Source organism: Euprymna scolopes, chromosome 36 (genome assembly GCF_053919585.1).
Source record: "Euprymna scolopes isolate OS-2025 chromosome 36, ASM5391958v1, whole genome shotgun sequence".
Taxonomy (NCBI): Eukaryota; Metazoa; Mollusca; class Cephalopoda; order Sepiida; family Sepiolidae; genus Euprymna; species Euprymna scolopes.
This window is the reverse complement of record NC_136517.1, coordinates 84,910,525-84,926,506: the sequence shown is the minus strand read 5'-3', so window position 1 is coordinate 84,926,506 and position 15,982 is coordinate 84,910,525. Positions and strand designations below refer to the sequence as shown.

Here is a 15,982-nt window from a genome sequence, read left to right as displayed (position 1 = left end):
TTCTCTTCCCTGCAGCCTCTCTCCCACAGAAGAGACGTTGCGAGCCTGTCTTTGTTTTATCGTTATTTCCATGGCAAGTGCTCGTCTGAGCTCCAATCTCTTCCCCCCACCCCCGCCAATCTTTCACGAGAAACACCTGTCTGGCTGAAACTACTGTCAATAATTTTCCCCACTCTTTATCTGTGCCTAAATCCAAACGTAGATTCGATGAGCAGAGCTTCTTTCTCAGAAGTGCACGATTGTGGAACTCTCTTCCGTTCGCCTGTTTCCCACCTGACTACAACTTGGATGTCTTCAAATCCAACATAAACAAATTCCTGACAAACCGCCCCCTTAAGTAAGACACTCTATCAAATCTCCAATACTAGTGATTACTACAATACTATCTCCTTGATTACTGTACACGCAATAACCCTTATCCCTGAATGGCCTCCGGGCCTTGATAAGTGGTGACCCCCATGTAAAAAAAAAAAAAAAAAAAAAAAATAATGCATCCACCGACAATAATACCGCATTTTCACAAGACTCAATATTGAATGCGATTGACAATTTCTGCTATGGACTTGAAGAAGGTAAATCATTTGAAGTTTATTTATGTTGGTATGAAGATTATTTTAGTATAAACTGCAAACAGTGGTTCATACCAGAAAAAGGTTTGGAAACTAGAGATGGCCGAGCATAACAAGTTTGCGGATTTTATTTTACTATTTAAAATGTCGGAATTATCTTTCATCAATACGGTGGAACTTCTTACAAAACTACAGGGTGGTCGCTAGAAAAGTGGGAAATTTGGAGGTCAGCTTAGATCATGAATAAAAAAGCGTGATTGCTATCTTTTGATTGGTGCCGTGTGAGTGTTGTAAAAATAAATCGTTGTTTGACGCTGCAGTGAAGTGCGCGGACGACATTTTGAGTATCTATGAGTATAATATGACATTTGTCTTTGAAAAACTTTGTAAAAATTATTCTTTGTAAAAATAAATCATTGTTAGACAAATTTCCCGCTTTTCTAGCGACCAACCTATATTTAGGCTGAAAGTCTCTTTATTCTATAAGCGTTGGTCATGTCTGAATTTGCAGAAGAATGATGATTTCGCAACGTATGCAGCCATGGCAAATAAATGTTGCAATGAATTCAAACTTGTAGACAATTTTAAATGTTTAGTATTTGCGCAAGGACTGACTTCTGGTTGAGATGTGGAAATTAGGAGGCGTATCCTAACAAAATTAGAAAATGAACCAAACCTTACCCTACAAAAGTTAACGGAAAACTGCTAGAAAATAGAAATCTTTAAAAAAAGATTTGATGATTATTGAAGCCAGAGTCACAGATAAAAAAGCAAACAGATAATTTAAAAATCATATAAAAAAAATTTTTTTAAAATAAGACACAAATTGGGGAAAAAGAACACGCATATCGACACATAACTTAGAAAGAATTTGAAGAAAAACCTTGTCTCCATGTAATCGATGTGGAAATTTGCATTGGGTTAAGGACTGTCTATATTTATCAAGAAAATGTTTATGATGTAAAAAAAAAATAATGGGATATAAAAGTACTTATTGCAGAAATAAAATTAAATACAAAATCCGAGTATGTTTGGCTGAGACTGAAAATAACAAAGAAGGGTTGCGAAAATATATCACTTAAAAAATTAATGAAAAGAAATAAAAATGCAACTCAATTCGGGTTCAGACTTTTTGACAGTAAATTTAAATATCTGGAAGAAATTGAATAAACCCACAATGCTGAGAACACACAAAACAGCAAAGGTTGTTAACGGTATGCAAATTAACTTTGAAGATGAATTTTTAGCAAACATCATATTATTCTCATATCGAAACACAGTGAAATGTTATTTGGTGCTAGTGCACTTATTGATCCACGGTATTTTTAAATATTATTTTGAAGTTTAATTTAAGTTTTACGATACCTGTTTTTATCAAATTGTTAGGTGAAAGTACAGAATAGGTACACAACACTCTCCCGTCCCCATGTTAAGAATGGCTTTCTAAATAATGTCAATAGGTGCATGAATGCCTTTTATTTTCTTGAATAAATTAAAAACTACTCTACGCGAACACTACTGTTTTTGTTTTAATAATTACTTTTTAATTCAAAAATAAAAAATAAAAATGTCAAATGTTCAAAACATGTTTTTTTCCCCCCCCCAAAACTTAAAACAATGACAAGAGAAAAATCCGCAAAGTTCAAGCCACCTGTAAATTTTTATTTTTTATTTAAAAATAAAAAAAATAATTATAACAAAAACAGTAATGTTCTTTGTTTTTTTTTTCTTTAAATAATGACGTTATTTAGAAAGCCATTCTTAACATAGGGATGGGAGGGTGTTGTGTACCTATTCTTTACTTTCACCTAACAATTTAGTAAAAACAGGGGTACTTCACGGGAAACGGGAACCCTGCGTAAACAGGTTTTAATTTAATAGCTGCTCCCCGAGGTTTTCTTTTACTTTCTTCATATATATCTCATACACTTCTTTTTTTTTTTTTTTTTTAAATCGAGCGTGTATTTATTTAATTTTTTTATTAATTTCTTTAATTAAATTTGATTTATACTTTTATTGTTTATATTTTATTTTCCAAACTTTTTAGAAGGTACTATTTGAGGCAAAAAAAAAAAAAAAAAAAGCCAAAAGCATTATTTGAATTTGTATGAAAAAATAAACGTCACAAAAAATAAAAAAATATTTAGTGGGGAAAATATAACAAAAACAAATCAAAATAAAATTGAAAAAATAAAAAATAAAAACAACCACAAAATACAAAATGAAAGTATGAATCCAATTTGATACTTGTACAGTTTAATTAAGACATTCAAAAATTAAAAAAATATTGAAAACGGTTATATTGTACGTATCCGTTTTGGACTGAAGATCTCCGAAAAAAAATTTAATTTAATTCGAGTACACGTTCTTATGAGAGTGCATTGAAGTCAGCCATTATGGAATTTGTTGAACACGCCACGGGGCCCTCCCCGTCTTTAATACTGTAAGAAATTCTGCAGAAATAAGCAAGCTTTTTATTGGACGGTTTCTCCGCCCACGGATTTATTTTAACCAATCAAATTGCATGTTATAACTAACTGCCGAGAATGTTCTTGGCGCCAAATTCCCTTTTCAGATCAGAATCCAGAAAGACGCAGGGATGGACACACGTGGATTTCTCACTTGAATTGAGGCAGCGAAAATTACTTTGTTGCTTCAAGACGTTTTAATGCTTAAACGTGAAGCAGAACTTTATCATTGCAATTGCCAATGCCCTTAAGTAGGGCAAATATAAATATATTTGCATGCTTGTGTTACAATTTAATGTCTGTCAAGACGAAGTTAAGGTCTATGATTTGACCTGCTTGTCCGCCATTGGACTGATTCAAAGGACTCCTCGTGGATGCCCAGCTAGCAGTATCCATCTCGTTATTTCCATGGCAGGTGCTCGTCTGAACGCCAATCTCTGGTCCCCCCCTCGCCAATCTTTCACGAAAAACACCAGTCTAGCTGAATCCACTGTGAAAAATTTCCCCCACTCTTTATCTGTGCCTAAATCAAAATGTAGATTCTATGAACAAAGCTTCTTTCTTAGAACTGCACGCCTGTGGAACTCTGTTCCATCTGCTTGCTTCCCACCTGACTACAACTTGGATGTCTTCAAGTCCAACGTTAACAAATTCCTAATGAACCGCCCCCTTAAGTAAACACTTCAATAAATCTCCACACTAACGTACTGTACTTGCAATAACCCTTATCCCTGAGTGGCTTCCGTGCCTTGATATTTACCCGTATTTTATATATTTTTCTTAGAAGGGCGTGAAAAAAAAATAAACATAAAATATAACTGAAAATTGTCTCGATTCTGTGCTTCCATACTTCAATTGAGAGACACAGGTGCCAACTTCCGGTGTGTTTGAAAGTTAGGGTCTCCCTTTATTCATCATTACCATAATAGTTTAGTTACTACGGCAACGTCACTAAATAAAAATGTTGCATGCGTCAGGAAGGGAGCGACGCTTGTTTTTTTCTGCTGGTCGCCATAGAACTCAACGCACAAGGAGTACCGTAGTTTTATTTATTCTTTTTTTATCATCGCATTATGTCACTTGCCATTTCAAAATAAAATCAATGCGACTTAACTAAGACTGAAAACCGGTGTCTCTCTACGTCTTTGACAATACGGACTTTTTTTGAACTTCTAATTGAAGAGTTCCATTTTCAGTCTTCCCCGGAAAAAGTCGCGTCTTTTATTTTTTATTTAAAATGAAACTTTGTACGAAAAAGAATTCTTTTCAAATTGAAAGTTTGTGGAAATTTAAAACTTCAGAAAGATTTAACGTTCTTAAAGTTGACACTTTATTCAAGCAAGTATTTCCTTAAATATAGATCCTATATTTATTTTCATTCAGAGATGATAGCTCTGTTAACAAAGTTGTTTTCGTTTAAATTGCGTGTAAAAAAGAAAAAAAAGAAAAGTTTTTATTTTTATTTTTTTAAGAAGAAATAAGAGTTTTACATTGGCGATGTTTTTAAACAGCCGCATTATTACGCACGGTGCTTATTTAAATTAGCACTTATGGCGGTAATTAAAAGTAAAGAAAATACAGAAAAGTCTGTATACATGATGTATGTATGTATATATGGACAGGATGGAACGATAAATTTGTCGCCCTACAACACTACAGCTTTATTTAAAAACTTTTATTGAAAAAGTCAATTCAGGTAACGCAATTAGGCGCTGTTTTAAAACTTGTCATTGTTATGAGGGAGATAACTCTCTTTTACCAAGAGATTCGTTCATTTTGTTTCGTCTGTCTCATAATTTAGGACGCTAATAATGTTGTCAGAAGGTTTCACGAGCGGTTTACGAAAATATACTTTTATGTTTTTCGTTTTTTTTTTTTTTTAGGTGGATATTTATAGAACTTGTATAGTTTTTGATAGATGCTTCTGCAGTTTAATTAATCGTTTTTCCGTAATTAACGCCGCCGCCGCCCCTCCACCGCCTCCCCCGATGTAAGTAGAATTTTTGTGAAGTATTAAAGGGTTCTTCTACTGGGTTAATATCGGCACGTTACTTCCGGAAAAACGATTAATTAAACTGCAGAAGCACTTTTTAAAACCATACAAGTTCTATAAATAAATATCCCCCCCCTCCAAAAAAGAAGGAAAAACATAAAAGTATGTTTGGGCTTGTATTACTGTACACATAGATTCGAAAAAGTTGTCAAAAAAACAAATATATAACAAATAAATGTTATCAAAGGCAAGATAAGTTACTTTTCTACCAAACTGGATATATTTTTCATGTTTTTATTCAATGTAACATGTTTATTCAGCTCGAAAACCATACAGTGTTTACCGATGAATTGGAACATTCAAGATGGCGTCTTTGGCAGAAAAGTAACTTATCGTGCCTTTGATAACATTTATTTGTTATATTTGTTTTTTTGACAACTTTTTCGAATCTATGTGTACAGTAATACAAACCCCATGCCTTTTTCACAAGTGCCGGCGTTGTGAGAGGTCATGTTGGTGATGTTGAGCATTGTGTCACTTTCAGAACCAAACGACATAGGTCAGGGAAGGAGAGGGGGGCAGTAAGAGAAGGGTACAAAGTTGTAGCACTCCTTCTTAAGCCAAGCCTGGATCTCTTTGGACTTGTGGGCCGGCACTGAGTCCTGCTGCCACGCCCAGGGTCTACTAGCGGCCACCTCATTGCATCAGGGGATCACCACACTCTTCAGCACATTCAGGTACACTTTGGTGTTGACTTCAAAGATGTGAGGTGGCATGATGTGGCCCTCATTTGAAACCACAGACCATAACTGTGGCTGGCTGAAAACTTTATTTTCATCACTCTGGGCACGTCCCTGTTATTTGTGGCAACTCAGTCAGTGATGCATTTTGAGGGTGCTGGCAATGGTCCTGTTGGCATAACTTCGACTGGTAGAGAGCATGAGTTGTACAGCAGCGCATCTCCGATCTCGCTCATTGAACATTGTATCACTTTCAGACATTATAGAAAGCTCCTATCGCTGTTGGGATTTGTATGCAACTGGCCAACTAATAGATTGTCTGCAACAAAAAAAAACAAAAAAAAACAGAAAAACGGTTTTTATCAAACGGAAATGGAATCATGTCGTCTTTTCTAGGGCGACAATTTTATCGTTCCACCCTGTACTCGTTACAGAACAAAGATGTCATATTCCAAAAATTATGTAATTCAATAAAGTAGTTTTTTTTGTGCTTGACAAGACGTTTTTTTTTTTGTTTTTTTTTTAAATATGTCGTCTTAAGCAAAATCAATATTATTTACTTAATTGTCATGTCGAAAATAGTAATATATCCAAAAATTAGTAAAAAAAAATGTCTGTCGTTATAGACAACAAATATTGCACAAGTAATCTAAAATATTCGTTCGAGTTATATCCACTGTGTGTGAACTCTTCACTAACTACTTAATAACATTGTAGAAAATGCAATTTTGCCCAATTTTCGATAAAAATTACTTTTAACTATGCATAATATTCTACTCAATGAATTTTCGTAATTTTTGGATAGATTACTATTTTCGGCATGACAGTTAAGTACGTGATATTATTTTTGCTTAAAATGAAATATTTAAAAAAAAGTCGATCTGTCAATACTATCTTTACAAGCACCATTTTTTATTCAAGAAAATCAAATTTTACGACGTAGTGTTTTCATCAGCCAATAAAAAGGGGGAGACAAATCAAATCAAATTATCGCGGTAAAAAAAATCAGCCTTATGTTCAATATAGTTTAGTAGTAAAAGTTGATTGGTTCACGTGTACAAGCGGTACTCACCTATATTTTTTTATTTTTGCTTTTTTTTTTTTTTTTAATTTTCAGCGGATTAATTATAGCTCAGACACTAATCTAGGTTCATACTAATTTGATGTAATATTCCTGAATTTTTTAGATAAGGATTGATAATTTGTATTATTTGGATTCTTCTGACTACTGTTTTCATCTTTGGTGTTATTCTCACAACTTACGTATTCTTTCTTGATGTTCCATGTTTTTCATTGGTGCTTATTCAGATTGGCACTAAGATGGGGTCAAATTATGGGTTCATACCTTTTCCAATGGTATTAGTGCATCAAATATATGCGGCATAATCACGCATATAATAATTTCATATGCAGGCACCCTTAGTCTGTCAAAACTGAATGGAGCCATTTAATGGATCAGTTAACATAATTGCCATGACAAATAACGGCCTACCTGAAAGCACATCCTTTAAACTCCTCAGCTTAACGTTCACAGGCAACATGAATTGGAACAAATACATTGAGGATTTTGCCAAAGCTGCTGCAAAGAAGGTGGGCTCCCTTTACTGTGCTAGAAAATTACTCACACCAGAGAGTATCCTATATATTTACAAAGCCACCATTCACCCATGCATGAAGTATCGTTGCCACATCTGAGCTGCTACGTCTACCACTAGTCTCTCACGATTAGACAAAACCCTAAAAAATTTCCAATCCAATAGGTCTTGCACTGTCACCTAAGCTCCAGCCTCTGTCCTATCACCGTAATGTTGCATCCATTTTACAAGTATTTTATTGATTGTTCTCTGATGAACTAGTAGCACTTGTGCCCCCTCGACGTACAGATTCTCGACAAGTGCCGAAATCTGTTGAGGTCCCTGGATGCTGGAAAGCCTTCTACTCTAATAGTTTCTTCCCTCGGACTGCTACACTTTGGAATTCCCTCCCTGTTTCCTGCGTCCCTAACTGTACTGACCTGCAGAAGCTTAAATGTAATCTGAACAGACATTTTGCTGCCCAACTCCCCACAGTCCCATGTTAAACGCAATCCCAAATAGTAGGCCCTTACGTTGCAAACAGCAATATGCCTTGTTTGGAGGGGGGTAGGAATGAGTAATGAGAAATAGATCTTAGAGGATTTGAACTTAATCTTACTCCATAGTACAAGGTGGTATCCATTATCTCATGTGCGCACACTTCGATTTACACTGTAATCCTTGTTCATCCAATTTTCGTGTTTATGGTGTGCTGTGAGTGTCCCCATCTGTGGTGGAGGAGAAGGGATAACACCAGGCAATATCTCACACCTGCTTGTCGTACAATTCAGACATCCTTAGTGATTTAAAAGTTTAAAAATGTTGTCTTCTTACAATTTCAGTCAAACGGGGTTAAAGGTCATCGTTGGTGGCGAAGATGGGATTATCCGAATCTACGACCTGCTTGCAACGTCTGCTGATGCCAAACCGCAGGTCAGTCTAATTGGTATGTTTGAATATACAGGGTGACCCCGAAAAAACGGCCCCCCCAACTCTAATTAGGCCCCGTTTCTTAGTGTTTTGTTCGAATGAAATGAAACTTTGGTCATAACTAGTTTATTATATTCAAAACATCACATCAAAACACTAGGCTTTTTGCCCTTTTTTTCTTCGTTCTACAACATGTGTTCTAGATGGCCTCCATTTAGCTTTTGTTTATTTTGGGTCACCCTGTATAATTTGTATATTTTTTGATTAGAAATGAATGTGAATTTGGACATCGAAAAATACATATGGATGGCAAAATTATTGAGATTGTTCAGATATTTTGTTTTTTTTGTGATAGCATTGGAGCTCAGGGTGGAGCAGGTGCTAGTGCGATTGTAAGAATTACGAGTGGACGGATTAAGTTCAGTGAACTTCTGCCATTACAAACCAGCAGGGCGTTACAACTGTCGACCAAGGGAAGAGTCTATGAGGCATGTGTGTACAATATGATGATGTATGGAAGTGAAAACGTGCTAGTGAGGGTTGAGGACATGTGTTGCATGAAGGGAAATGGCATGAGAATATGATGGATGTGTAATGCGAGTCTTAAAAGCAGGCTTGGATCTGATGATGTCAGAGGAAGATGAAATCTGGACATTATAGGGAGATGTGTGCAGAACAGAATGCTTCGATAGTATGGCCATGTTGAAAGAATGGATGAGAGTTCTTGGGTTAGTAGATGTGGGACAATTGAGGGGGGGGAAGGCCAAGGAAATCATAGGAGGAAGCAGGAAGTAAAGAATTCAGCGAAATAGGGATAAATAGAGACCTGGCCAGAGATAGGTTAGCTTGTAAAATTAATTTCTAAAATCGTTTAGCACATACTAGCATCTAAAATGGATGATAATGATGCTGCTGATGCCGATGATGATGCTAACGCTGCCGATGATGATGATTATTTACTTAGTATTAAAACAAATGAAGACCCCGCCCAGAGATAGATTAGTTTGGGAATTAATTTCTAGAAGCCGTCCACCACATGCCAACATGTCGAATGTGATAATGATGATAATACCACTAGACAACTCGTCTCAGAAATATAATCAGGAGAGTAAGAAAGTGGATCTTGGTTTTACTTTCGGACAACCTTCTCATTCTCTTTTCTTATTTTATCCTCTAGTCCTCACATTCCATGAATGATGTTTCTGAAAAAGGGGGAAGAATTGCTGTTTTCTGGATTGGAATCTATCCATCTAACATGTATCGTTGGCTAGTTTTTGATCTTGAAGAACTACTTTTATTTATTTATTTTTAGCTCCTTATATCAAGTGGCTTTCTGTCTTGTCTGGGGCAACTTTTATTAAGAAAACACAAAATCTGACCAAATCGGTGATCAAATATCGTTTGCGATGTCAATCGGCATTTAAAAAATTTTTTTTCCACTTCTCTTTCAGACATTGCTCGAGACGAAAAGTGGTCCGATTCAAAGTCTAGGCATCCACGACATCACAAAGTTCTATGACCAGGATCTGATCGTCGTTGATTCTTGGGGGATGATGACGATTTTTTGTAACCAACAAATCATCAGCCGACAAAAAATCTCCGACACTTCCCTTAACCATCTTCAAATATGCAGTAATCGATGTGAGTGATTAATTTCTACCGTTTTTTTTTTTGTTTTTTTGATATTATTTGGATTATTTGGACTACTGTTCTCATCTTGAGTGCTATTTTCACATGTCGGCTAGACCTTCTTCAGAGCAGGTACTACACAATATTTCCCCCTACCACAGTTAAAGATAGTACTTGGGAAAATGGTCTCATGACCACAGAACAGATACTACACTCCTCTCCTCTCACTCCATACTGAAAACGATAGAAGTAATGCTTGGGAGGATAGTCTTATGACAACAGGGGAAGTACACCTCCCCTTAAAAAAATAGGAGGTAATGCTTGGGAATATAGTTTCATAACAAAAGAACAGATACTATATCCTTCCCCGCCTCCAAAAAATAAAAGTAGGAAGTAATGTCTAGAAGGATGGTTTCATAAAAACAGATACCACACTGCACATGAACTCCTGAATAGGGTATTTAAAGATGGTACATTAGTCTGAAATATTATAGTTAAGCTGAATTGAATTATTTGGATTCTTTGGACTACAGGGTGGAACAATAAAATTGTCACCCTAGAAAAGACAACATGTTTCCATTTCCATTTGATGAAAATCGTTTTCTTCTTTTTTTGTTGCAGACCATCCACTAGTTGGCCAGTTGTGCACAAATCCCAAGAGCGATAGGAACCTTCTATCATGTCTGAAAATGACACAATGTTTAACGAGCGAGATCAGATATGCGCCGCTGCACAACTCATGCTCTCAACCGGTCCAAGTAATGACAACAGGACCATTGCCAGCACCCTCAAAATGCATCGCTGAGTTGCTATGAATAACAGGAACGTGCACAGGGGTGATGAAAACAAAGTTTCCAGCCACAGTTATGGTCTTTGATGTAATTTCAAGTGAGGGTCATATCATTCCACCTCACATCTTTGAAGTCGGCTTGAAAGTCAACACCAAAGTGTACCTGGATGTGCTGAAGAGTACGGTGATCCTCTGGTGTAATCAGGTGGCCGCTGGCAGACTCTGGGTGTGGCAGCAGGACTCGGTGCTGGCCCACAAGTCCAAAGAGACCCAGGCTTGGCTTCAGAAAGAGTGGCACGAGTTTGTACCCTTCTCTCACTGGCCTTACCTTCTATATACCTGTATATATGAAAATCACACTCAAGATGAGAACAATAGTCCGATGAATAATAATACATATTTTTGTTTTACTTACAAGAAATGAACTGTTTAGAAAAAAACATAATACTCACATGCACGTGTCTCAGTTTCTTTCTGTTTCTTAACCACTTATCAAAGCCCAGAGACCACTCGAGGATAAGGGTTAAGAGTGTACAGTAGTCAATTGGACAATATAGTAATCGTTAGTAATGGAAATTCGGTAAATTTGTTAACTTAAATGGAACGGCTCAACAAGAACTTGTTTAGGCTAGACTTGAAGATAATCAGATTGTAGTCAGCTGGAAAGCAGGAAAATGAATTTAATGTTATGTTTAATACTGGGAAACACCGGGTACACCTGCTAGTCATTAAATAAAAGAAATTATATAATACTAGCAAAAACAAATTATAAATAAAATGAATAAAAAATAAAATTAAAAAAAAATAATGCCAAAGTTAAAACAGTTTTTTTAGAAAATTCTTTTTTAACCTTTAAAAGGAATTAATTTAGAAAATTTAGATTTTTTTTACAATGAAAATTTGACGCAGAACATTTTTTTTTTCTGAATAATTTTTTTTCATAAATTATAAAGGAACAAATATCAATTCAATCCACCTTTTTTTTTTTAATTTTAAAAAGAATCTATGATTAAAAATAAACTTACTGTCTCTTTTCAACATGACTTTATTTTTAAATTCTAAAATAAAATAGCTACTATGAAACCGTAAACAGACAGCCATTTTTTTTTTTTTTTTTTTTTTTTTTAATTTGTGGAGAGGAAATGGTTTTAATGATTTTTAACTGATAAAGAGTGACAATTCATTTCTTATTAATTAATGTTTGCAATGATGGTGATTTTTTTTTTTTTTGTGACACTGGACGTACAGACAAGTAAATTAATATTTAAATTTTCATATATACTAGCAGGGTGCCCAACGTTGCCTGGTCATAAAATAAGCTTTAATATGATATTTTAATTTATGCAGATTTCGTATTCATTCTTATAGCGCCAATGATCTATTGATTATTATATTTTACCTAATATATGGTAGTGATTTCAAAAGTAAAAAGACCAAAAAAAAACCCAACAAAGCTGTTTTTCTTTTTTACCACCAACACTCGGATCCCCATTTTGACTCGGTTAAAATAAATGTCTTTCTCCTCAAAGAAATCCATTATTTTGATATTATGCATGTTAAGTTTTGAGACATTTGTGTTGAACAAAGATGGCAGCTTAGTTCAGATCCAAGATGGCGACCAAGAATCAAATGCGGTCCGTCGTGTAGTTAACCTCTTAAGTTCTGAGATATTATGTTGAACCAAGATGGCGGTGTAGTTCAGATCAGTAACCAAGATGGCGGCGAAGAATTAAATGCGGTCTGTGACGTAGCAAATAGCAAACTGATTGAATCCAAAATTCAACGATTTTTATAATAATTTTGCGACGTTTTGATTGGTTGTTTAGCACAGCTGTTAGTTATAAAAATGATTGGCAAAATCCATTCGTCTCATACCCCCATTAGAAGTCAAAAACTTTTTACAATGCATGTTTTTTTTATTTTTTTACATTGTCACCCCAAGCAAGACACAGTGTCACTTTGATGTAGGAGGCTACTATCAGGGACATAAGTTGCAGGGACATTATGAAGGAAGATTGAGCAGCAAGATGTCTATTCACATTACACTTGAACTTCTGCATGTCAGTACAGTTGGAGAAGCAGGAACCAGGAAGGGAATTGCAAAGTCTAGCAGTTCTGGGGAAGAAACTATTAGTGTAGAAGGCTTTCTTACATCTAGATTTAAAAAAAAATGTTTTGGTAGGTAAGTATGAGGATCGAACCTGAACTGCTAGACTTAACTTTGTTGAGGCAAAGTTGTAAATTAAAGTGTGAAAAAAAAAAGAGTGCGACGGTTTTAACCATTGAGCCACCGCGAGATGCTGACGGAAGCACGTTTGAATTTATTTAATTACTTGGATTTGGCAGGTGCACGTTTTAATGACTTAATGAGGTCAAGTTTGACTGCGGAATAGTATTTCATTTACTGCGAAAACGCTTTTTTTTATTTTTATTTTCCCAAGATGTTATAGGAAAAAGACTAACCCACATGCGGCGAGCGACAAATGTTGAATATTTATCTTCCCGAAGTCGAGCAAATTAAATAGACAGGCGAGCTCCGTTGTTTACTGTGAGATATTACGATTTATATGTGATATAAAATGTTTTAAGAAGTTGTGAAGTGACCGACCGCTTCTCTAAAGAAAGCCTCTTGTAGACATACAGAAAAAGCGAACACACAGACATACATTTTCACTTTTATATATATAGATTTTTTAGACGTATGACCATCAAGGACAACCTGGATTCTTCTGTTATTTAAGAAGGCTTTAGATATGTTAAGTATTTGTCTAGTAACACCATAGGATCTGATTTTCATGAGAAGACCATCGTGCCATACCCTATCAAGCCTTAAATATATCTAGGGCTACTGCCCTCCTCTCCTCTGCTTTATCCAGTGCATGGTATATATGTTCAGAGATATGCTGATAATGACCATCGTTTTCGGAAATGTTTTTCGATTTTTTTCATTCAAGTTTATATACGTTTGAATAATTTTCTGATTCTTCTTTCTCTGTTTAGCTGGCAGCAAGATGATCGTTTCCAGCGATGATTCGGGTCTGGTTTGTGGCAGCAAAGTATCGGAAGAACTCTGGAAGATCAACCTGAACAACAGAACGACAGTCAAGGTGAGAACAAACAAGTTTCAGCTTTTTGTTTTTATTTGGATTATGCTGAATACGCTTCTCATCTTGCATGTTATTCTCAGAACGTTTCGGCTGATGTAACCTCCGACCTTCTTCAGGTGCATCTTGTCGAACTCAAGAATCTGTACAGTCCTTCAAACGGAACTTTTTATTTAATCCACGTAAACTGTTCTTGTTTTATCAACCATGACTTGGTAGAAGTCTTAATTCTGTGTTCTTGATATCGCCCGCACTAAGAATTGAACCTTCGACTTTAAGTGACACACTTGTGTGTCACTTAGAACAAGGACTTGTAGCATAATTGATAAATAAGGTTATGACAACAGAATATTCTTCCAGACCTGTATCGAAGCAGTGATTGAGGCTGAAGGCAGCTACATTGAATAGATGTCAGCTCTACTACATAATCAAGTTACCTGAATGGATTTTTTTTCAATAAAATTTTAAAAAATAAAGCTGTACTGTTGTTTTCTTTAGGGTGACAAATTTATCGTTCCGCCACGTAAAGGTGACTCAATCAGCCGAATATTATCCTTGCAGCCAGGTGTTACCTTCTCCCTCTTTCCTGAGATGAATATTTATTTTTGTTTTTTGTTTGTTTCATTCCAGGAATCAAACGAACAGATTGTCGTGAAAAGTTTGCTGAGCGTCGATATCTGTGATCAGTTTGGTCACACGTCCAATTTTGTTCTCGTCGGGGACAACAGGGAACAACTCCACGTCTTGCACGATGGTTCCACGATAAATGTAATAAAGACACCCGGAGTTGTCACTGCCGTAAGTATTTTATATTTTTTAGAAATCATATGTGGTGCATTTTAAAAGTAACGTCACATCGTCACAGGACGTCACAAACAATTTTATTTTAATTCCAGACAACAAACCACATGGTCCCCTTTCCCCTCCCATCCTTCATTGTTCGACATAATTTCTCTAGTTTTTGTTTTCACTGATTTTCGTCAGCTAAATTGACATCATGTTTCTGAAATGAGGATTGATTATTCATTTAATTTGGATTACTCTTCTCATCTTGACAACTATTTTGACAACGTTTCGGTTGATGGAACCTTCAACCTTCTTCAGGTGTATCTTGTCAAATTTGAAAACGTGGAATGAGGTCAGAAATGGATGATAACATTTAATGCTAGTAAGACTAAGCTGCTCTCCTTTAACAATTGCAAGACGTCTCTCCAACCACCGATATCCATGACAAATAACACCCTACCTGAGAATTCTTATAATTTTTTTCAAACAAAACTTTTTAATAAAACAAGGATGAAAATAATAAAAAAAAAAGGCTGTGGTGGCTTTTTTTTTTTTTACTGAACAATAATATTAACAATACTAATATCTAGTTTTTAACATTAAATTGTGATAGGAAACAATTTTGTTTTGCATGAAAATTTTGTGGTGAAAGAATATTAAGTTGAATCAAGGAGCAATATCTTGTTTAAATTTTTCATGTGAAAATATATTTCATATAAAATAAATTGCAGTTTTCGTTTAAAAAAAAATTACAATTCCTCACATTTTCATTTTTTTGTAATGTTTAAAACTTGATGTTGGTGTTAAAATTATCATAAGCTTTGTTACAGTAAAAAAAAAAAAAAAAAAATCGCTGCAGCTTTAAAAGTTTCATCCTTGTTTTATTAAATAGTTTCATTCTTGGTATTTTTTTTAAGGTCAAAGATTAATTTAAAAAAAAAAAATCATCGTAACATTTACTTTTTGATAAAAAAAACAAAACAAAAAAACGCTTCTACACTATTGGAACAAAATTCTGAAGTTGATAAATAGAGTTTTCAGAGAAAAAACAATGGTTTCAACTGATTTTTTTGTCAATTCTAATAAATTACAATGGTAGCTTCCAAATTATGCAGTCGAAATTATCTGAATATTACTGAATTATTAAAAAAAACAACTTTGTGTTAGCAAATGAAAAATCGCTGCGATCTTGTTTAAATTGAAACAAAAAATTACCTCCTTTTTAACTCTCCTGTGTCTTACGATCGTTTTCATCAAATTCTATTTATTATTTTCTTTAATAAATAATTTTCTACATTATCAATTTTCTGTAACTTTTGGATATAATCGTCTTAAAAATATGAGGAATACGTAGATACCATTGGTTTCATGAGAAATTCAGTTTTACGATTTCCGAAAT

General features: G+C 35.0%; 1 protein-coding gene across 1 annotated transcript in view; it reads left to right on the top strand.

Annotated features, from left to right (window-relative positions):
- Positions 1-3,895: 3,895 nt before the first annotated feature.
- The window catches only part of LOC145260649 (uncharacterized), a 36,022-nt gene continuing 23,935 nt past the window's right edge, over positions 3,896-15,982 (top strand). Inside the window, exons 1-5 of the mRNA XM_080118986.1 lie at positions 3,896-4,375; positions 8,187-8,277; positions 9,726-9,915; positions 13,694-13,800; positions 14,428-14,595. Of these exons, the coding sequence (XP_079975112.1) occupies positions 4,275-4,375; positions 8,187-8,277; positions 9,726-9,915; positions 13,694-13,800; positions 14,428-14,595 (657 nt within the window). The 5' untranslated portion in view covers positions 3,896-4,274. The remainder of the gene's footprint in view (positions 4,376-8,186; positions 8,278-9,725; positions 9,916-13,693; positions 13,801-14,427; positions 14,596-15,982) is intronic.